Raw genomic sequence first — 21664 nt, 5'->3', positions numbered from 1 at the left:
ATCGTCATTGCAAAGCTAAGTTTCAAAGGAAACTGTTTCCTCTTAAATTGAAAAGGATAGCCTGTTGAGTATGATGGGCGTAAGGATATTCTCGGAATTAACACATGCTGACCCTTATTATGTCCAACAGCAATAACACACTCAATGAGATTACGAAAAAATCATTTACATATTAGTCTTGTTCCATTACACAAACCAGATGATGGCAGAATGTTTCTTAACAGAATAACATGACTATTTACTTTCAGCTCTAGCACATGAGGACTCATACCACCAGGAAAAAGCTTGTTTAGAAATTTAGTAGGATATACGGCACAATATTCATCAATCATTGTGTCATAGCTTTTATATACTACTGATTGACCTGGGAATTTGAAAATCAAGCTTGAATTAATAGCATCAACATCCTCATTCATCGGTGTCAGTATAACTCTTGTAGTAAAAATATCTGAGCTGAATGGAAGCATATCCATTTCTGGAAATGCTACAGCTGTTAGATGTACATCATCAGCTTCTCCATTAAAACATGATTTAACAATTTTTGGTGGCAGCTCAACAAATGCATCTTCGGTGTTTTGCAATTCACCATTTCCCAGTGCCAACAAAAAAGCGGCATACGTAGGATCATCTTTAGCTCTTAAGTTTACAGTAAGCCTGAACTTCAGCAGTTGTGGCCATAGAGCAGAAGTGACTAAACTCGCAGTAACTGCCTCTTGTTGTGTTTTGCGTGGAACAACAGGAAGAACTTGTCTAAAATCCCCACCAAAAACTACTATTTTGCCTCCAAATAATTCACTTGAACTACAAATATCTCTGAGTAGTGAGTCGAGGGATTCGATATTCTCCTTTTTAGCCATAGAAGCTTCATCCCAAATAATCAAAGTTGTTTCCCTTATAAGTGCAGCTAGAATACCCTGCTTAGGAACATTACAAGTAAGAGAGCCTAAAGGATCTTAAGGGATTTTAAACCGTGAATGTGCAGTTCTACCTGAAGGAATATTGGCTACAGCAATACCTGAAGTGGTTGTTAGTAAAACAATCTTATTCATTGATATGATTTCTCCATATAGAGCATTATATAAAAAAGTTTTCCCTGTTCCACCAGGACCATCTATGAAAAAAGCACCAGGCTTTCCCTTTGTAACATGATTCATAATGACATCAAATGCAACTCGTTGAGCCTGATTTAACTTATCTTTACATTCTAGACATTCTGGTGGTATCGGTGCATTCATTGCATCTTCTATGTCTTTGGTTACACGTATTAAATCATCATCATCTTCTACTAAATTATGTAATCCAAATGCTTTCAATGTACTTGACAAGTGGAAAATGTAGGTCGTTATCTACCCTTCCCCAAGTCAAACTAAATTTGTAAACACTTAACCAACCTTATATGAGTATATGGCAAGTTAAGGGTCGATCCCTAGGGGATGCAATGATGAAAACTAGAGTCTAAGTAAAGCTACCTCGGAGATGGAATTGAGATTATGGTTGGCACTATGGTAACTAAAACAAATCTAATCAAGTAAATCAAAGGTCTAAACACTAAGGATATGGGTTCCAAATGCAAGTTCAATGATAATGCTAGTTTAAAGCTCAATCAATTAATTCAAGTATTGCAAGGGACAAACAATAGTGGCAATCAAGAGAGCTTAAATGCTATCTCCTATAGGCCAATCTAGGGGTCACTATGAAAGGCAAATCAAGGAGAATCATAAACAAACCCAATCAATTAGAGCAACTTTCAAATCAATTGTTCATGTCATTAAGAGTTGCAATGCAATCTAGATTAATCTTATAGGTTGATCACTCCTAGTCTAATTAATCACATGTAAAACTATGTCAACCAATTTAATTGCAACAATCAATCAATCAAAAAACATCAACTAGCAAATTCATCAATCAAACATGCTTCCCCCTTTCCCTAGAAACTAATCTACTCACTAATCATGGTAAAATTCAAGAACAAATAACTAGAAATTGCATTGATCATCATTCTAAATCAAAATCTAAGAAAAATCAAAATATTCAACAATATCAAACTCAAATCCAAAGAAAACAAGCAACAAACATGAATCAAACAACAAGTAAGTAAGAAAATGAAATAAAGGAAGAGATTCTCACTAATATTGATGATTGAAAATGAAGAAATCCAAACTTGATTGATCAAATGTTGAGTTACAAATCCAAATCCAAGAACTTCTCTCTAACTTCTCTCTAAATTCTCTCTCTAAAACTAAGCTAATGAAAATATTATCAAAAAGTTGGATTCAAAAAGGAATTACAATTGTATTTATAAGCAAAGAAGAATTCCGGATTTCCCGCGCCCTCTCTCGATGAACCCGCGGTCGCGGAGAAATGGGTACGGAACCCTCCGCGGGCTGTCTGGGCAACTCCCGCGCCAACGGACATCTAAACCCGCGCCCGCGGCGATTCCCCTGCTCCCAAAGAACAATCAGGGGGGTCGTGGTCTCTCTGAGACGGAGCGCCCTCTCCAATTTTGCCGCGCCCGCGGAGAGCCCTTGGGGAAACCGCGGGTTGCTACTGCCACATTTTGCCATTTTTTGCTTCCATGACCCGCGCCCGCGGCTTCCATGTCCCACGCCCGCGGCCTGCTGGCAATTCCTTAGAGACCTCTCCGAGGCCCCTCCAAGGCCTCTCTAAGACCTCTCTAGCCAAATGCTTCTTCCTTGCTTAGTCATTATGGCCCCAACTTGATTCCTTTGCAAAGATAATTCTCCAAGTACCTACACAAGCAAACAAAGAAAGGAAATCAAAGGGAAAAAGAGCCAAAAGAAAGGAAAACACGAAGAAAACACGAGAATCATAAAGAAAGGAGGAGAAAGAGAAACTAAAGGAAAAAGGACCAAAAATAAGATAAGAAAGCATGAAAAGGGAAAGAAATCACCCTAAAAGACTACCCTATGAGTGCCATAAATGACACTCATCAAATTCCCCCAAGCTAGACTTTTGCTCGTCCCGAGCAAAAAAAAGGCTAAAGAGGAAAAAGAAGGGCTTATTCAAAGTAAAAAAAAAAGAAAAAGAGAGACGAGAATTTACATTAAGACTCACTGTCGTAGGAATCACGGTTATTTTTAGCTACAACAAGCCATTTAAACCCCTAGATCGCCCTAGAGGACGAGTGATGCTCTCGTAAGGGTATCCTAAGAGTTTACCCATAACTCTCCACCAAACCCCAAAAGGCAAACCATAAAAAGAAAAGAAAAAGGAAAAAGGAAACAAAATCTTTACGAAATGGACTTTACAAAGTGACTATAATTCAAATGAATAACAACCTTTTTAAAGTGAATTATGGTATGCACGTTATAAGATACCTTAGGTTGATTGAAACATATATATGCTAAGCATAGGAACTAGTTATCACACTCCACATCCCAAATGGTCTTACCGCGTTCCCCCTACTAATCTCATATCTCCCCTTAGTGAGCATCTCATAGATTCCGCAAGGAACCGGAAAAAGAACAAAATTTTGGGCTACTCGACATCTTGATTTCGCATCCCCTTTCCTTAGTCTACAACCCATGATTCCTTCCACCGATGAATGACTCAACCCCTAGGTCCAAAGGTCTTCCCAAAGGTTGTAACGTAAGGAAAAAAGGGTTAAGGTAGGCTAAAATTTAAAATTTGGTGGTTATCCTAAATTGTGAAGCAAAGACCGGCCAAATCTCAACACCAAACTTAAGTAATTACCAAACAAAAACGTATTAACACCCCCAAGCTTATTCAAAGCAAAAATCTACAAACATAAGAACAAAAAAAAAAAAAGCAAACGCCTCCCCCCCCCCAAGCTAAAAGAAGCATTGTCCTCAATGCATAGAGGGGAGAAAGACACTTGAATTTTTATGGTATTTCTCTTCTTTTGTTTTTTGCATTTTCTCATTTATGAATTTTTTTTATTTTCTCTTACTCTTTATAAGCATTAGTCCTTGCCTTTTTACTAGGGACGGCTTTTACATAGGCATTTGCCATTATTTACCAAATATAAACAACTCAATCTTGTTTACCAAATCGAACCACATTCCAACTCCATACACCACAATCACCCAACATTGACCATTGCTTCACAAAAACCAAGAAGAAGGAGAATGAAACAAAAGGCTCAAGATATCTAATCATGCGGCTTGAAAAGAGGGAAAAAGGTTCAAAGGGGTAACAAGTAGGCAAATGTATCCCAAACCCAAAAATTAAACATAAAGAGACTATCCTAGAAAATGAAAATACCTCCCCGAAAAGTTGCCTTTGTCCTCCCTAGGTAGTTCGGTCACGGTCTTAGGAATCATACGTTAAGATTCTAGATTAGGTTTGCGAAAATCAAGGATCCATGCCGCTCATGCAAGAATATGATGAAAGCTTGAACAAATATACATCTCACATGGTTGTAGCAAAAACTCACTAAGGTTGTCAAATCAAAGATAGGGAGCAACTACCAACATGCCACAAGCAAGTAGAATCCGGCTTCATGATCCCCCTAGTTCTAGACAACTATCTTAGCATGCTTTATCCTAGAATCAACCAAATGTAATCTCAAACCGTGTATACCATTATTACCTAGGAAGAGTATTATTCAAAAGCAAGAGTCCATTGCATACAAGTCCAATTTTCAAAAAGAGAAAGAGTGAAAATAAAGCCTCAAAAGTTATGCACACAAACAAGAATAGAAGAAAGGGAAAGGAAAGAAAAGAGAAGATGGAAAGCAAAGATAAAGGAAAAGAAAGGGAATTAGGAAAAGGGGCAAAGATGCAATCATAACACGTTTTTCCCAATCGACATACAAGCGGTCTAATGGCCACATCGCCAAAGACCCCAAACACGCTAGGTGTTAAAATCATACATCCTCGAACCGTCCGACTTCCCCTAAATCTAATCCTAATCTAAGCAGCCAAGAAAAATAAAGAGATGAAAATAAAGAGTTAAAATAAGAAAGGCCTCACCAAGCGTCCGTGCTAAACTATGATACCCGAGGACTAAGAACGTGCTCCTTCAAAAAACTCCGTAATCCAAAGCATAAGCTACGAGCAAGGTGAGTAAAAGAAAAAGGCTATATATACAAAATGAAATTGTTAGTAACTTCCAAACAAAATCAAGCAATAGAAAACTTAGACACAAACTATATACAAGGACGACCTAGAGAAGCCCATCATCAAATAAATCAAGACAACAACAAGTAACAAACCAACGAGACCATTAGCAAAATCCACCAAAAATCTTTTCAAAGACTTCCCACCGAGCCTAAGGTGCCTCCCCAAACCAACCATAAAACATCCTTTTTGACCCCCCCCCCAATCAAAATAAAGGCATCGACCGCGATGCCTGCAAACATGCAAAATAAGAAAGGAGGAGAACAAAAGGGGAAAACAAACAACCATAGGGGGACTATTGGCCACTAGGGTCGGCACCATCATCACCCATATCCCAACCTCCGTTGTAACCGGGAGGAAATCCATAGTGACCTTTGAATAGGTCCCATTGGGATTGGGTTAATTGGTCGAAGGGTTCACGTTGAATAAGGGGCTCGGGGTGTCGGGGGTCAACATAATAGTAGGCGGGATCACCTCGATAATCATTCCCCCCCGAGACCCTATAGTCATATGGTGGGAAGTCGCGCCTTGGCACATCGGGGTTTTCAACCCCGGGCCAATAAGGATAGGTAGGGAGGTTGTCACCACCCCGGGAAGGTACCGGCCTTTGTTGGGGCGGCACATAAGGGTAGTTGACCAGAGGTGTGACCTCCCCCCTACGCACACTAGCGTCATACAAGGCGCTAGTTTGAAAAGACAGAGTTTGGTGGTCCGAATACATACCTTGCATGCTCAATTGCATGCGCTCCATATTGGCTCTCATGGCCTCCATCTCTCGGAGATAGGCATCTCCTTGGAAATCTTGTTGTTGTTGTCTTTGTTGTCTTCTTCCTCTTCTCCTTTGTTGACCATCCTCATGAAAATGCTCTTGTTGTTGTTGTTCTGGTTGTTGTTGTTGTTGTCCTTCATACTCTTCTCCTCCTCCTTCCTCCTCAACATCATCATCATCATCATCACCACCAACACCCTCATCAACCTCATCATCCTCCTCCATCTCATCCTCAATCCTCCAATTATCCCTTGGTACCATCCAAATGTTTCTAGCTTGGCGAAGAATGGAGGTGGCGGCCGAGTTAGGGAGTAGGCAATGGTGGGTATTTCTCACTAGCCAAGAGTATACTCCGGTTCTCCTAGTGCTAGTAATAAAACGCAAGGTATTAACTTGCTTCAAACTAATCCACACGTCTTCACTCCTTCCAACCGGAGTTCAAGACCTCAAGAACCCCTCTTGCTTAAAATACAACACTAAGCGTGTCACCATGCCCCCACAATGAATTTCCCCCGTCTTTGCCCCATGCATTATCTCCTTACAACACTCCAAGAAGATATATCAAAAATTAATCCTTGACCCTAACTTCGGTTTGGTGGCCATCCATAACACCATAATCTCCTCCCGAGAAAGCTTCCCCAAATCTTGCTTATTGAAAACCGAATACCCTAGAATTCTATGAAGGATCCTAAGGGCCGGATGGATAATCTCACTAGCAAGAGACTTTTTCGAGTCAAACTCCCTCTTATGGGCTATGGTTCTCCACCAAGAAACCTCATTATACTCAAATTTGGCTAGGGAGAGAAGGGGCTCGAAAATATCACCATTGGGATTGAAACCAAGGGCTACATTGAACTCGGCGAGGTTCATGGTGTGTTTGACATTGAAAAGTTGGAAGGAAATAATAAAGTCGGTTTCCCCTACCCTATTGAACTCAAAAGTGGAGAAAAACTCAATGGAAGGCTCCAAATAGGTTATAGGGGAAGACTTTAGAAACTCATCCAGGCCGAGGTTGTTTAGGAGGATGTCAAGGTCATTATCAATTCCTAGTTTGGCCATATCCTCACGAAAGTAATGACGGGATGGTCTAAACTTCCGGTCTTTCATTTTGTTGTAGAGTGGGGCTTGTTTAGACCGGTTCCAAAATTTGAGAGCGGGTAAAGGAGGAGGAGGGGCATCATCTTGTGGAGTAGGATGTGGTGGGGGTTGAGAGTTAGAAAGAGTACCTCTCCCCTTAAATTGGGAGGAAAGATTTGAAGCTTGAGAAGAAGAGGAGCTCTCCAACTTGGCTTTGATTACGGTCACCTCCTTTCCCAAGTTTGTCATTTGGGAGGAAAGGTTATTCATCGCATTTAGATGGTCCACCAAGTACAATGAAGATTGCTTGCTTGAATAGTTCCTCTCACCATCTTGCCAATCTCTATCGTACGTCACCACGTCCTCAATAATGTCCACCATTTCTTCTTCGGTCTTGTTTATGATAGGACCCCCGGCCCCCCCATGACTTGCCTTGGGGACTTAAGCCGCCATAGAATATTTGGATCACTTGGTATGTTGGGATTCCGTGGTGAGGGCACTCCCTTTGATACTCTTTGTATCTTTCCCATGTTTCGTAAAGGCTTTCATTTGGCTTTTGCTTGAACCCTTGAATCAAGGCTCTTGCCTCCGCCGTCTTCTTTTTAGGGTAAAAGCGGGACAAGAAGGCCTTTGTAACATCGTCCCATGTTCTTAAGGAGTTGGGCTTCACCTCTTTATCTAGCCACTCTAAGGATCGGCCTATGAGAGAGAAGGGGAACAACTTGAGGCGGATGAACTCTTGAGAAACTCCGTTGACTTTGATGGTGTTGCAATATTTCTCAAATTCTTTAAGATGATTCAACGGACTCTCATTCTTAGCCCCACTATATTGCCTCATCTCAATTAACGTAATCATGGCCGGCCAAATTTTGAAATCATTTGCCGGTGTTGTAGGTGGAGCTATGCCGCTCTCAAACCTATATGCACCGGGTATTCCCAACTCTTTCAAGGCCACTCTTGGATTTTCTCCCATGCCTTGTTCTTCTTCAATCTCTTCTTCACTTGAAGAACTATACCCCAAAGATCGATTAGCTATTCTTCTCCTTGAGAGAGTCCTTTCGATTTCCGGGTCAAAAGGCACAATGGATCGATCACGAGCTCTATGCATGCAAAACTCAATGAAAATATTAGTAGCACGGCTACAAGTGTAGCTAAAGAAACAAAATCTTTTTGTATTTTTCAATTAAAGTGAAGTAGACTCAACAACAAAAGCTAAGCACCAATAGCATTCCCCGGCAACGGAGCCATTTTGACAAGTGGAAAATGTAGGTCGTTATCTACCCTTCCCCAAGTCAAACTAAATTTGTAAACACTTAACCAACCTTATATGAGTATATGGCAAGTTAAGGGTCGATCCCTAGGGGATGCAATGATGAAAACTAGAGTCTAAGTCAAGCTACCTCGAAGATGGAATTGAGATTATGGTTGGCACTATGGTAACTAAAACAAATCTAATCAAGTAAATCAAAGGTCTAAACACTAGGGATATTGGTTCCACATGCAAGTTCAATGATAATGCTAGTTTAAAGCCCAATCAATTAATTTAAGTATTGCAAGGGACAAACAATAGTAGCAATCAAGAGAGCTTAAATGCTATCTCCTATAGGCCAATCTAGGGGTCACTATGAAAGGCAAATCAAGGAGAATCACAAACAAACCCAATCAATTAGAGCAACTTTCAAATCAATTGTTCATGTCATTAAGAGTTGCAATGCAATCTAGATTAATCTTATAGGTTGATCACTCCTAGTCTAATTAATCACATGTAAAACTATGTCAACCAATTTAATTGCAACAATCAATCAATCAAAGAACATCAACTAGCAAATTCATCAATCAAACATGCTTCCCCCTTTCCCTAGCAACTAATCTACTCACTAATCATGGTGAAATTCAAGAACAAATAACTAGAAATTGCATTGATCATCATTCTAAATCAAAATCTAAGAAAAATCAAAATATTCAACAATATCAAACTCAAATCCAAAGAAAACAAGCAACAAACATGAATCAAACAACAAGTAAGTAAGAAAATGAAATAAAGGAAGAGATTCTCACTAATATTGATGATTGAAAATGAAGAAATCCAAACTTGATTGATCAAATGTTGAGTTGCAAATCCAAATCCAAGAACTTCTCTCTAACTTCTCTCTAAATTCTCTCTCTAAAACTAAGCTAATGAAAATATTATCAAAAAGTTGGATTCAAAAAGGAATGACAATTGTATTTATAAGCTATACTTTATTTTTTTTAAGGGTTTTAAGGTTAGACTTTAAGTAAATTTTAATTCTTTTATTAGTTTTAATAAATTATTTAAAGAGGATAAAATAGTCCATTCAAATTTTCCCAACCAAAAACACCTCCTCTTTATATATTACATAGATTTCTTCTATTTTAGTTTTCCCCCATTTCACTTCATCTAAAATTCTACACCTCACTTTTTCGATTTCCATAACCCTAACGGGACGTTTGGATTGTGGGAATGGGAGTTCGGGGATTAAAAGATGGGAATGGGATTGAGAATTAATTGATGGGAATACATGAAAATATATCAATACCTTATTTGGATGGTGGGTGGGAATATATAAGGAATAAATAACAATTTTACCAAAATACCCTTACTAAGATTATTATTTCATTCTTTTCATTAATGGCAAAAATGTTATTTTTCCTCTATTCTCATTCCCATCCATTTATTACCTACCCTCCCTAGGTAATAAAGTGGTGGAAATTCACCCTAAATAATCTCATTCCCAAACCCTTTTATATTCCCAATCCCACCAAACAAACAAGGCTTATTTATTCAATTGGGATTAAAATTCCCAATCTCAACCTCAATTCCCACTTGCCAAACACCCCCTAAAAAACCTAACTTTTTCATTCTCTTGACCTTCTCCCTCTTGGCTTATCAAATTCTCGTCGGTATGTTTCTATTTCTTCTAATAATTATAAGTATTGTTGTTAAATTTCTTTCCAAATTCCATTTTTATGATTATTATTCAAACTTTTTTTTCTTAATTGTTCTGCTTTAGCTTTTAATTTGCTGTTTGAGTAATTTGTTCCAAATTTCGAAAATCGCCTAAATTTGTAAAATTTGTTTATCCAACTTGATTCAGGCGATGTCGGGCAGAGGCGATGATGCTGGGACGAGGATGTCGGACAGCGAAAGTTCATACGATGAAAAATGGGACAGCATGTGGGAAAACGAAAGTTCAGACGAAGAAGCTGGAAAGACTTTGTCGGACAACGGAAGTCCAGGCGATGAACCTTTGTCGAAGAAGCCAAAACTTGCTGTAATTTTTTTCTATCTACTTATTCTCCAGTTATTCTCCATCTCTATTATTATGATTATATGCTTTGGGTTAGTAAGATAGTTAGAAATAGCATATTGGGCAAAATCATACACTATAATTAAAGGGAAAAGCTTGTATACCAATTTTCATTAAAAATAAGCCTTGCAAGAATATATGTAGTTTAACATAAGGACGGGTTAATTACTAGTTTACAATGTAAAAATGAGAAGAATTTGCATTTTTTTTTTCCAATATTTTTGATGATGTCAAAATATCCAATATTTAGAGAGTTTTTACACTATTTAACATTAGTAAATAAATGCATAATCTCTTGGTGGAAGACTCACCCCCATAAGCCAGGTGTGCGACATAGCTAAGCTTCTGGGTGGGCATCTTAAATAAATAACACCATCTGGATTCTCTCAAAGTGATAGATCCTGAAGTAAACCTTCTATGTAAATCTGTTTATGAACTAACTCATATACTATTGGATTGCAAAATAACCAGAGCGACCTTAATGAAGTCACTATTGATGAGCATTTGGAAGCAACTGAGGAAGCTGGATTAAAAGAGTTAATCTTAGATAGTTGCGGAGATTTTTTAAGAGATTGCAAGGAATTACCCGATCAACTTTATGATAGTCTGATTGAAGGAATTACCACTCTTGTTTACCTGCTGTATGACAAGGTACTCTAATTCCTGTGATTTTCTCCTGTCCTCTTTCTGCTTTATAGTCTTTAAAAGTTGGGATGTTTCAAACCAGAATGGTGACATGCGTCTGGTCATTGTTCCTTTCTGCTGTATGCTTATTATATTGTTTATACATCTATACTTGACAGGAGGATTTATACCGGATAGGAAGTTCTCGCATAGTTATTGATCAACAAAAAATTTTTTGGGAAGAACTTGCACCTATAGGAGAGAAGGTGTGTGTTTAGTGTGGAATGTACCGTACATTTTGTCTTTGCTCTTTTGGTTAAAAACTGGTATCAGCAATTTGCAAGTGTATTCCTTCAGTTTATGTATTTTTTTCATTGGTGAATGATGAGGAAAAAGTTGTACTCCTTTTTCCTCAATTTTTTTTTTTTTTTTTTTTTTTTGGTAAAGGTTTATTTACATGTCAAATAGGCACGTGGTATGCTTATGTTGATTTTTTTTTTTTTTTTTAATGCAATGCCATTACTAAGAAAGGTATTTTTTATTTGATACTTTATCGTCTAAAAACTGTCATAAAACCTTTTGAGGTGCCTTGTATGAAACTACATGCCTAAACTCTGAAATTGAAGCTTGAAAGCTCAAAATTCAATATTTTTTTATAGTAAAAATAAATTGTCCTATCACATCACTTGTATAGAGGATTAAAGGAAGGTATGGGAAAGTAGTGCCATTGTATCTTTGTTGCAAGTTAAGTCAATCAATCATGTATCTTTATTTTTTTCACAGAATTAATCAATGTATGAGTTTTGCAAGTGAATATACCATTTAAAGGGTTTAGTTGATCAATAATTTATGTTTTTTATTTTTATTTTTTTTTTCTGTTGCAGAATGAATCAGTTCATGAGTTGTGCAAGTGGATTTTCCATAGAAAGGTTGACCGGGAAAGATACTCTTTGTTGACCGAAATTGATCTTGGCAATATGGTTTCGGTAACGCTTTGAAATATTGATGTTGTTTAGTTGCCATTTCCATGTGATGATTCCATTCCTTCTGATGTTTGCTTTCAATGTGCAGCATTATAGCAGTTTCCCATATGAAAAGCCTTATATGGTATGTGCATATACTAGTTAATATTTTGCGCATCTTGGTGCATAAGATGAATGTATGAATAATTTGGTTATTGCTTTAGTAAGATATGACTTGATGCTAGACAATAAGCCGAATGCCTTTTTTGAATTTGTGAAGATTTTGGCGTACCTATTTTGCATAGGAACTTCAACCCGTCCGTGTATGGCTGTATATTGACTTTTTTTTTTTGTTTGTCTCCCCAGTTTGCCCGCTGCAAGGAAAATATGAAGGTAGCATGGTTTTTCTTGCTTTTCTGCTGACTACGGACTACCAGGTTTTCTTGTTATGTTCATAATTTGCTGAGCTTTTTTGTTATTACAGAGTACTATTGATGACAAGATTCTGAAAGCAATCAGAAAAGTGAAACTTTGTCCTAGATTAACGGTAAAATTCTAAATACTGATAAGTGTGTTTGCTTATCAATGATCATTTTTTGTGTTGAAGGGTATACATAGACGTATGAACACTTTTGTTTGAATTGAAAATACTGCTTTATATTATCCTGGGTTTCTGGGGGCTGTTAAAGTCTAAAAAAATTTAATCTGGCTTAGTATTAGTTGTTTTATTCATAATCCTTGGTTTAAACTATAAAGTGAACCTATATGTCAATTCTTGTACTTTTTGCTTTGTTTTGTCGCATTAATTTTACATTAATTTGGACTAAATACTCATCTGTACAGTTGATGCAACACCTCTAGATCACATCCAAATTAAGTTGCCTTTTTTTCACCCATATAGCCACTTCTCTTCCTAGGAAGTTAAGCAATGGTGGTGGCTAATGGAAGATGGGTTATGTGACAATCAACATCCTTTGTTTCTTTTGAGAGTGTGTTCAAACACTTCAAAGGCAGAATGTTGTTAGAGAACCATTTTTGTCAAATTTTTGTAAAGAGGGTAGAAGTATATTTTTATTTAATTAGATATCTTCTCCATTGCCTATCATAATAGGAAGACTTCGGTTGGATTCTAGAATAGCTACAGTGGGATGGGAGAATGATTGTAAAATGGAAGGATAACTTCTCCAACCAATACTCTAAATTCTTACTAATAAATCACTCCAAATAATGCCATAATATATGTGGATATTGTAGCCTGAAACTTGCTTGAAGAAAAAGAATATATCTAATGATCTATTACAAGTCAAATACTATTCCCTTCATCCTTAATTCTTCATCCTATTTCTCTTTTTAGGCAGTCCCAAATATTTGCTTCATTTCTTTGTATAAAAAATTCTCCCTACTTTTTCACACATGATGGGGGCCATACCAGCCCCATTACTCTTCTCTCCTTTTTCTTCATATTCGTTTGTGTGCATAGCCCACAAGGAGCAAAGAAATAGGGTTGAAGGAGTCGTTTTTTAGTTGTAAATATAGTAATATTCTAAATCTAAGTCCTAATAAAATGTTGTCGATAATTTGATTGAAAATGCAAATAAACCTCAATTCTATAGAACTTATAGATTTCCTCAATTAGTACTCAAGATAATGAATTTTATACATGTTTTCTTTCTTATCTGCATCATTAAGAGCATCCACAGGGTGCTTTAGTCATCTCATCATGCAAGAGATCAGTCTAGGCTTGAGGTCCGTTTCACATATGCAAGGAGCAGGCCTAAAATAAGCATGGAAATGCTTGATGAGCTGGAAGTAGTTTGTTATGGAATCAGTTTGGGGAGTGGGCCAAATAGTAATTCAAGAATAAGTTTGTTATTTTGATTCCCTGTATTAGCTGTTGCTTGAGTTTGTTAAACTTGACCTTGGTATTAAATAGAGCTAGTGGGATAGGGGGTAGGTATCCAGAAATTATTGTTGAAGTTTGTTTTTTAGAGAACCTTCCTCTCTAAAGAATGCCTTGTATTATGAATTATGCTAATTGCAATACACTTATCCCTTGGCTGCTATTTCTATCTCTGATACTAGCTTGAATACTCTCTGTTTTCATACACAATTCTAGCACATCACTTCCTCGAGCTGTTGAACTTGAATGTACCTTAAAGCTTAAATTGAAATGCCATCAAAAGAAATAATATTTGCTGACGACGTGGTCTTCTTTCCTGGAGCAGGTTGACAAATATACAGTTTTACTGATGGAGATGTTTACGGATCGTGATATGAAATGTCAAGAGTTCTTGGTTGCCAAAGCTGTGGAGATAATTGATATTGAAACCTTGTACCGCTTAGATGCTCATTCACTGTCTTTTATTGTGGAGTGGCTAAATTCAGAGAGGTCTCCCCATGAAGAGTTTGACAGCCTTCTTAAACGTCACTTGTTATATATTATTCTGTGGAGAAAAATGATGGTGTGTTTGCTTAACCTTCGAAGTTTTAATCCTCTTTGATATCCTTATGTTTGAGGGGTGTGTGCTACTGGTTCATCAATGGTTGAGGGTGGGCTGTTTTTAAACATTCAAATATTTGCTCTTTTTTAAGCGTGAAATTTTCCCAACTATTTTCATCTTGTTTATGTTCCAGGTCAAAGATAACGTGGAGAGTGTGCTTATTCCTTTTATTCTTTTATTTATGAGAGAGGACATGTCTATGCCCGAGAATTTAGATCACTTTTGTGAACTTGCTGAACTTCGTCGTAAGGCTGAAGGGGCTCATTTTATCAAAAGGGATCATTTTATGTGGGCCTTTCGTGAGAGAGGATATGGTACTTGTTCTGAAATTGACCTTACTTAAATATTTTTTTTATTATTTTCTTCAAGGTCTATTTTGCTACTAGTGTTTATTTAACACAAATTCTGTTGGGTTCATGCTGCTGCAGAGCTCCCTAGTATTTTTATGAATATTGCAGCCTCTAGAATTGCAGATGATAAAGCTGATCAACCTCCTTATCACATATATGAGACTGCGTTTGCGTTGTCAAAGGCTGGTATGTTTCCTATTGCCTTGTAACTTTGAGCTGCTTATGGTGTGGCTTTGAGGACATTTTCCTGTTTTGATGTGGGCAATCATGTATATAATCTTGGGTTGTCATATTGTTGGCTGTAAACGTTAAAAAACACTAATCCTGTTGTAACATAGCTTTTCCTTCTCTTGGGCTGCAGTTCAAGAGTCCCTTCAATTCGAACATCTTGCCTTTGCGGTGGTTTTCAGCGATTCTTTTGGCTTTTCTAATGAGGAGGAGGTAAATGTCTTAATTGGTCGCTATGACTTGGTTATCTGCTGCTGAAGTTGTCACATATTTGTGTGTGCTTTTTTTATTTTTGAAGGGAATTTTCCAGTGTTATTTGCAGCCCTTGTTACATGTCAGTTTCTAATATTTTCATTGTTATTTTCAGGTGAGAAAAATGAAAGTAGACTTCCAAGCTTTCAAGACTGGTATCTCTCTTATATCTCAAATTTTCTCCTTGTAAAATATAATATACGAATATCAAATTGTAAATATTTGATAGGATTGTCATCATTATCATATATGCTATTCTTTTCAGCTTTAAGTAACCATGGTATGAGCTTCCCAAAGGATCGGTCTGCTTTAAAAACCAGGTCTTATTTTTTGGAAGAGTATTTCGATGACGAGGAGGAAAAAACAATTATGTGGTTCAAAGGTAGACTTAAGGAAGGCTTGTTGGACAAGTTAGCCTTTTGAGCTCGTACATAATGAGATTGTGGATGGATTAATGTATTTCAACTAGTCTAAAAATGTTATAAATTTTAAATTTGAGATTTTTATAGTGTTTTATCATTTTATGTTATTTATGACTAGAGCTGTTCAATGGACAGAGGGCCCATTAAAAGCCCTGGCCCAGCCCAATTATAAACGGGCCAGACCCGTCCAATAATTAAACAGGTCGGGTCCTTAAAGGGTTAGCTAACCATGGATCCTTACAGGGCTGGGCTGGGCTCTTATATGGTTTATACTTTTTTTGCTGGACTCTTATAGGGTCTATAATTACTAGTGTTTAAAATTTAAAACAAATTTCCAAAGAAATTTCCTCCTTTGTACCTTGTACGTGACTTCACTTCATCTGAAAATTCAAACACCTCCAAGCAAATTTCCCCAAATTTCCCCCAAATTATAAACCCTAAAAATATTCTCCAAATTTCCTCCTCTTCCCAAGTTAATTTTTTCTTCTTGCTCGCCGCTCTTAATCTTCAACTACCAAGGTATGTTTTCGTGTATTAATTTCTAAATTCGTTTGTTTTTATGTCAATTTATGTATTCTTGCTCGCCGCTCTCAATAATATACGAATCTATTGATTTCGTGCTTGGATTTTAAATTATATAATATTTTTTGAAGTTTGAATGCTAACTGATGATCATCTACTCGATTTTAAAAATCTAAAAAGGAGAAATTTTGAAAATTGATTGAGATTTATGGAGTGTATGAAAGGTGTTTGATAAAATGACGCAATGAAGTTATTTATGATCTAGTGAATAAGAACGCAACCCACGAAGTTGTAATCTGCTGCTATATCTGGGTAGCAAGTAATAAGGTTGTAGTTACAGGCAGTTCCTTGAAAATTGAAATATGGAGGATGAACAGACTACGATTGTGGACAAAGATGAATTATTGTTATTATGTGTGTTCTTTCTTCTTAATTTTTGCATGCTTCATTGTTTTAGTTGGATTTCTGTCTTTTCAAATTTAGTTGTCTTTGTAACTTTGATTTTTAATTGGGTTATATGATTTTATCTTCTTCCCTTAACTATAGTTATAATTGTAGAATTTTCAATGCTTTTGTATATTTATATTGAATGAAATTGATGACCCCCCCCCCCCTTTTTTTTTTCTTTGATTTATTGATTTTGAATTATATTTAAAGTTTTAACTTTGAGCATGAATTATGGATGAGATATATTTTGATTCTGATCTCATCGAAAAGGATTGTTTTGTTTGATAACAGTTTCTGATTGGTCAAGAAAGATCAGGGTTCAACAAAATTTTATGTGAGTTTAAGTGTAATGCTGTTGATTTTTCTCCAGATTATAGCTTGTTTTAGTAATGTGTCAAAATACTTTAGTTTTCAGCATTTTATATTGAAATGAATGAATGTTTTGACTTGCCTGAATTTGGGGAGTTTAAATCTGTCAATTTTCGAGGACTTATGAATGTTATGATAGAGATTATGTCTAGAAGTTGCCTCTTCATGCAATTTAAAGCTCATTTGCAGTAGTTTAAATCTCCAGGCTAAGTTCTTTCCTTTTCAACTTTTACCTACTTTTGCAGTTTTTTTAACCATGGAAAGTGAAGCAACTACAACATCAATGCCGGTAGATGATGAGGTTGATGAATCTAATACTGCCCGTAAGCGTAAAAGGAGTAGGAAATCTAAAGTTTGGCGAGAAATGACGGAAGGAAAGAACGCAAAAGGTGAGCGAATCGCTATTTGTAAGCATTGTAAAGTGGAGTTAATTGCCCACAATAATAGTGGCACATCTCATTTAATACGTCAGTTGCTTGATGTGTGTAAAAAACTAAGGGACTTCCACTCGGTGAGGCAGTTGAGGATGAGGAAGAATTTGTTTTTGATATGAGTGAATTAAGAAAAGAGATTTTATTATATGTTGTTGAAGGTTCTCATTCTTTTTCGACCGTAGAAGAAAAAGGTTTTAGGCGGATGATGTTAAAGGCTAATTCTAAATTTAAACCATTTAGTCGAGCAACTTTAACTAGAGACCTTTTTTCTTTGTATGCCTCTTATAGAGAGAAAATTAAAAAATTTTTGAGGAATGCACCCGGACGAATATGTTTGACAACTGATAATTGGAAATCATCACATACTTGGCAACATTACATTTGCATAACTGCCCATTTTATTGATCATGATTGGAAACTTCATAAAAGGATTATTAAGTTCACATCATTGTCACCCCCCTTTGATGGACAAAGCATCTCCGAAGAGATTTTTATGTTTCTTAATCAATGGCATTTAGATGACAAAGTGTTTAGCTTAACGGTTGACAATGCAAGTTACAATGATGTGATGGTTAAGCACATGAAAAATCGTCTTGGGTCAAGGGGTATGTTGGTTAGTGGTGGTTGTTTTTTCATATAAGATGTTGTGCTCATATCATCAATCTTATTGTCCAATCCGGTCTATCTTGTATTGAGAACATATTAGATAAGATTAGAAACTTGGTAAAATTTGTTACAAGATCATCTTCTAGAAGCAAGGACTTTTATGATACCGCTCAAAAGCATTTTCATTTAGAGGCTAAGAGGAAATTTCGTATGGACATGCAAGTTCGTTGGAACTCTACATATATGATGCTTGATAATGTGCTTTACTACAAAAATGTTTTTATTCATTTGGGGTCATTACATGCATCTTTCAAGAGTAATGTGCCTTTAGAGGATGAATGGGAAAATTTGAGTGTTGTTCACAAGTTTTTGAAACTCTTTTATGATGTTACATGTATGTTCTCGGCCAATAAGTCTCGAACTTCTAACATGTATTTTAAGGGAGCATGTATGGTGCATCGTCGTTTACTTGAGACATCTTAAGGTCCACATGAATTTTTAGCTCAAATGGTGTTACCTATGTTGGAAAAATTTGACAAATATTGGTCCGAGTATAACATATATATCTAGCTTGTGCGGTAATTCTTGATCCAAGGTTTAAGTTAAAGTTTGTGGAGTATTGTTTTGACAAGATATATGGTTTGGATGAGGCTATGTGTAAAGTTGAAAAAGTGTTGAACACTTTAAGATCTTTGTATAATGAGTATAAGTCAACATTTTCAACTTCCCCAATTGTTGCTCCCTCTACTACAAGTAGTAGGATTGAAGATGAAAACTTCTTTGATGATTATCAAAGCTATAGTTCAAGAATTACAAGGACTCAAACAAAAAAGTCCCAACTTTAGTCATATTTGGAGGAATCGGAGCTTGATTTGAACATGGAGCTAGATATTTTAGAGTATTGGCAACAAAATGCCGTGAGATTTCCGGAGCTTGCAATATTGGCACGAGATCTTCTAACAATTCCGGTTAGTACGGTGGCTTCCGAGTCGGCTTTTAGTGTAGGGGGGAAAACTATATCTCCTAATCGTAGCTCATTGAAACCCTCAACGGTTCAAGCCCTAGTTTGTGTTCAAGATTGGCGTCGTGATGAATATAACATCCCTTCAAATTTGGATTGTGATTCTAGCTCGGATGATGATGAGGCCGTTGATGATGGAGATGATGATGATGAGGTTGATGATAGTTTCCTATACTAGGTAATTGTTTTTATTTTGCTTTTTATTGCTTTTATTTCCATTTTTCCTTTATGAATATCCTTGATGAAAACTGATAGAAAGCCTGAGAACACAGAATATCTAGCAACTTGATGAACAAAGAAGAGTAAGGTATCTAGTTCTGCTTCAGACTGCAAAGCAAGAGGTATGGCTTTAATTTCTTGTTTTGAGTTATAATTTGTGTGCTTCATAATATATTTTAGAATGTTATTTTGTTATGTGTATGATATCATAGTTATGTTCTGATATATAGCTCAAATATTGTAGATTATAGTTATAGTGCTGTGCTAATGGTATGATGAAATATTGAAATATTTCTTGTGGATCATTATTTTTCAATACAGTATTACAGTTTGTAAATCTTACGTGGTTGTAGTTATGACTTTCCTGATGATTTGGCTAATGTATGTGTATCCACAAATTCTTTGTTTGATAAATTTGATTATGCAAGGTATTATTTGGCTAATGTATGTTTCTCATGTGTTTGGGTGTCTGGATTGTGTTAATTGCGATTCACAATCATTTTGGTCCTTTTGTTAACTCTAGGTTTAATTAATTATAGATCTAATTATGAAACAGTCTAACATGGTTCTGCATTGTGTTGGAGTATATGCATTTCATGATGAGGTTGTTGCTAGAAGAAGCATGTTATGTTTTTAAAGAGGCTGAGCTTCCTGTAATTAAATTTCACCAAAAGATTGAGGCGTTATCCGAGTTTTACAGCGGTTATACTATGAATTCTTGCTGGTATTGAAGATTGATGTTTTCTTAATTTGAAGCTGCCATGCCATTGGTAACTATAACCATTATCTGATTTGCTTTACAATTGCACAAATCGTCACATTTCACACTGGAGTATTATATGATGATGATAACTTATTTATGGTGCACCGACTTTTTACATTCATCTTATCTCCTTTTGTTGCTGATTTGTCTTGATTGAGTCTAATTATGTGTAGTTATTAATTATGGTCCTGTTTTTGGCTTTATTCTAGGCTGACAAAGCAACATCTGACCTCAAAAATACCTTGCTTATAACTTGTTTTGTACAGAATATAACTTGTTTAATGTGATTGAGCATTGTTGTTAATACAAAACCAATATAACACATCCTGTTCTAATTTCATCAATACATAATTGCTTATGTATGCACTTGTGCAAAGGATGATCATGGCCCAACGAACTTGTTTACAAAAACTTAAACAGGATATCAAAGAGGAAGGGACAAGGACAACATTAAGACGATCGCAACGACTCCGGGCGGCTAAAGGAATTGCATCTCCATGAAGCTGTAAACAACATTTTGGTGGCTATGTCCAACCTTAAGCATAACCAGAAGCTGCATAACTGAATTAGTTTAATATAATAATCTGAATTAGTTTTACCAAGTTCATAGATCTTCCTAAATTTAGTTGTTACAGGTTAACATAGGTGGCAGATTTTATGATATTACGTACTAGTATAAAATTTTCTAGTGTGGATGGATCAGTGCCAAAAATCTGCTTTACAAATTCTTTGAAATTCCACAAATTTATTATTTTTCAAGGTACTGTCTTTTTCTATACTGTTTGTCTTTTTCTGTTTGCAAGGTCCTTTAAAGGCCCTTTATAATTGTGTCTACTTTATGGTTGTTTTGGATTGTTTATACATTTTAAATGGGTCGGGCCGAGCTTAATGGCCCATGGACAATATTGGCCCATTTTGGATTAGGCTTGGCCCGGCCCGGTCCGACCCATTTTAGATAAAGCCCTGTCCGGCCCGGTCCGGCCCGTTGAACAGGTTTAATCGATAGTAAAACAAAAGGGTTTAATTTGAATAGGTTTAGAATTTTGATGTCATTGAAACTCTAATGCTAAAATATTATCGTCGTCCTCTTAGAAGTAATGGCTTATGGAACACTATATTGTATTTAAAAAAATCTGAATCAAAAGCTAAATCTAGATTTGTTCTTATCATTTGATCCGCAAAATCATTATACAAAAAAAGGACATAAAGCTAAACAACTAATTTATCCTCCGTATGATCTACTGGAATAACTAATTAAACAATGTTGAGAATATACCAGAAGATATGTGTTAACGAAACCCGTTTAAAAACCGGCAAAATCAGTTGTCAAACCGATGGAGTTCAACTTGAACCGATTACAACCCGATATGTTTTGACCCAAAACCCGCTTTAAACTGGCAAACCCCGTTTTAAACCGACCGAATTTAACCCAAATCGATTATGACCCGAACCAATTATAACCTTACCCGATCAAAATCCGACTTGAAAAGAAACTGTTATAAATTTAAACCAAATTGAACCGACACGAAATTATTTAAAATCTACCCGAACTGACTCGATATTAATTCCAACCTGTTAAAAACCGCCCGTTACAAACTGAAGTGAAGACCAATAAATCGAACCGAAAAACCGATTGACACCCCTATTTGTGACAAATAAGATGTTGG

General features: G+C 36.4%; 2 protein-coding genes, 1 long non-coding RNA gene and 1 pseudogene across 3 annotated transcripts; 3 read left to right on the top strand and 1 right to left on the bottom strand.

The window, feature by feature from the left end:
• Positions 1–161: 161 nt before the first annotated feature.
• Positions 162–1235, bottom strand: LOC145636981 (uncharacterized). The gene is made up of 2 exons (XM_081688508.1): positions 989–1235; positions 162–943 (listed from the first exon to the last, which is right to left on the bottom strand). Exons 1-2 carry the CDS (start codon positions 1233–1235, stop codon positions 162–164), a joined length of 1029 nt encoding a protein of 342 aa, XP_081544634.1.
• Positions 1236–7430: 6195 nt separating this feature from the next.
• LOC145637686 (small nucleolar RNA R71) lies at positions 7431–7529 on the top strand (annotated as a pseudogene).
• A 2240-nt stretch (positions 7530–9769) lies between these two features.
• Positions 9770–15713, top strand: LOC145636098 (uncharacterized). Its single transcript, XM_081687553.1, has 14 exons — positions 9770–9870; positions 10065–10241; positions 10749–10928; positions 11081–11167; positions 11786–11887; positions 11973–12008; positions 12230–12256; positions 12348–12410; positions 14089–14325; positions 14498–14678; positions 14793–14900; positions 15076–15155; positions 15310–15349; positions 15460–15713. The coding sequence occupies exons 2-14, from the start codon at positions 10068–10070 to the stop codon at positions 15615–15617; spliced, it is 1473 nt and encodes a 490-aa protein (XP_081543679.1). The 5' UTR covers positions 9770–9870; positions 10065–10067; the 3' UTR covers positions 15618–15713.
• Positions 15714–16755: 1042 nt separating this feature from the next.
• Positions 16756–20756, top strand: LOC145636100 (uncharacterized). Its single transcript, XR_014114016.1, has 3 exons — positions 16756–16919; positions 17200–19356; positions 20418–20756. It is a non-coding gene; the product is annotated as an uncharacterized LOC145636100 (long non-coding RNA).
• The last annotated feature ends 908 nt before the right edge of the window (positions 20757–21664 follow it).

Source organism: Chenopodium album, chromosome 6 (assembly GCF_948465745.1).
Source record: "Chenopodium album chromosome 6, dcCheAlbu1.1, whole genome shotgun sequence".
Taxonomy (NCBI): Eukaryota; Viridiplantae; Streptophyta; class Magnoliopsida; order Caryophyllales; family Amaranthaceae; genus Chenopodium; species Chenopodium album.
The sequence above is the reverse complement of the archived record's forward strand: the minus strand, read 5'-3'. Positions and strand labels throughout refer to the sequence as shown.

Coding starts and splice junctions, on each gene's coding strand:
- LOC145636981 (XM_081688508.1), bottom strand. CDS start 1,235: ATGAATGCACCGATACCACCAGAATGTCTAGAATGTAAAGATAAGTTA. Junction 944..988: donor TGTAGCCAATATTCCTTCAG/GTAGAACTGCAC, acceptor AAGATCCTTTAG/GCTCTCTTACTTGTAATGTT.
- LOC145636098 (XM_081687553.1), top strand. CDS start 10,068: ATGTCGGGCAGAGGCGATGATGCTGGGACGAGGATGTCGGACAGCGAA. Junction 10,929..11,080: donor TTTACCTGCTGTATGACAAG/GTACTCTAATTC, acceptor TATACTTGACAG/GAGGATTTATACCGGATAGG. Junction 12,411..14,088: donor AACTTTGTCCTAGATTAACG/GTAAAATTCTAA, acceptor TTCCTGGAGCAG/GTTGACAAATATACAGTTTT.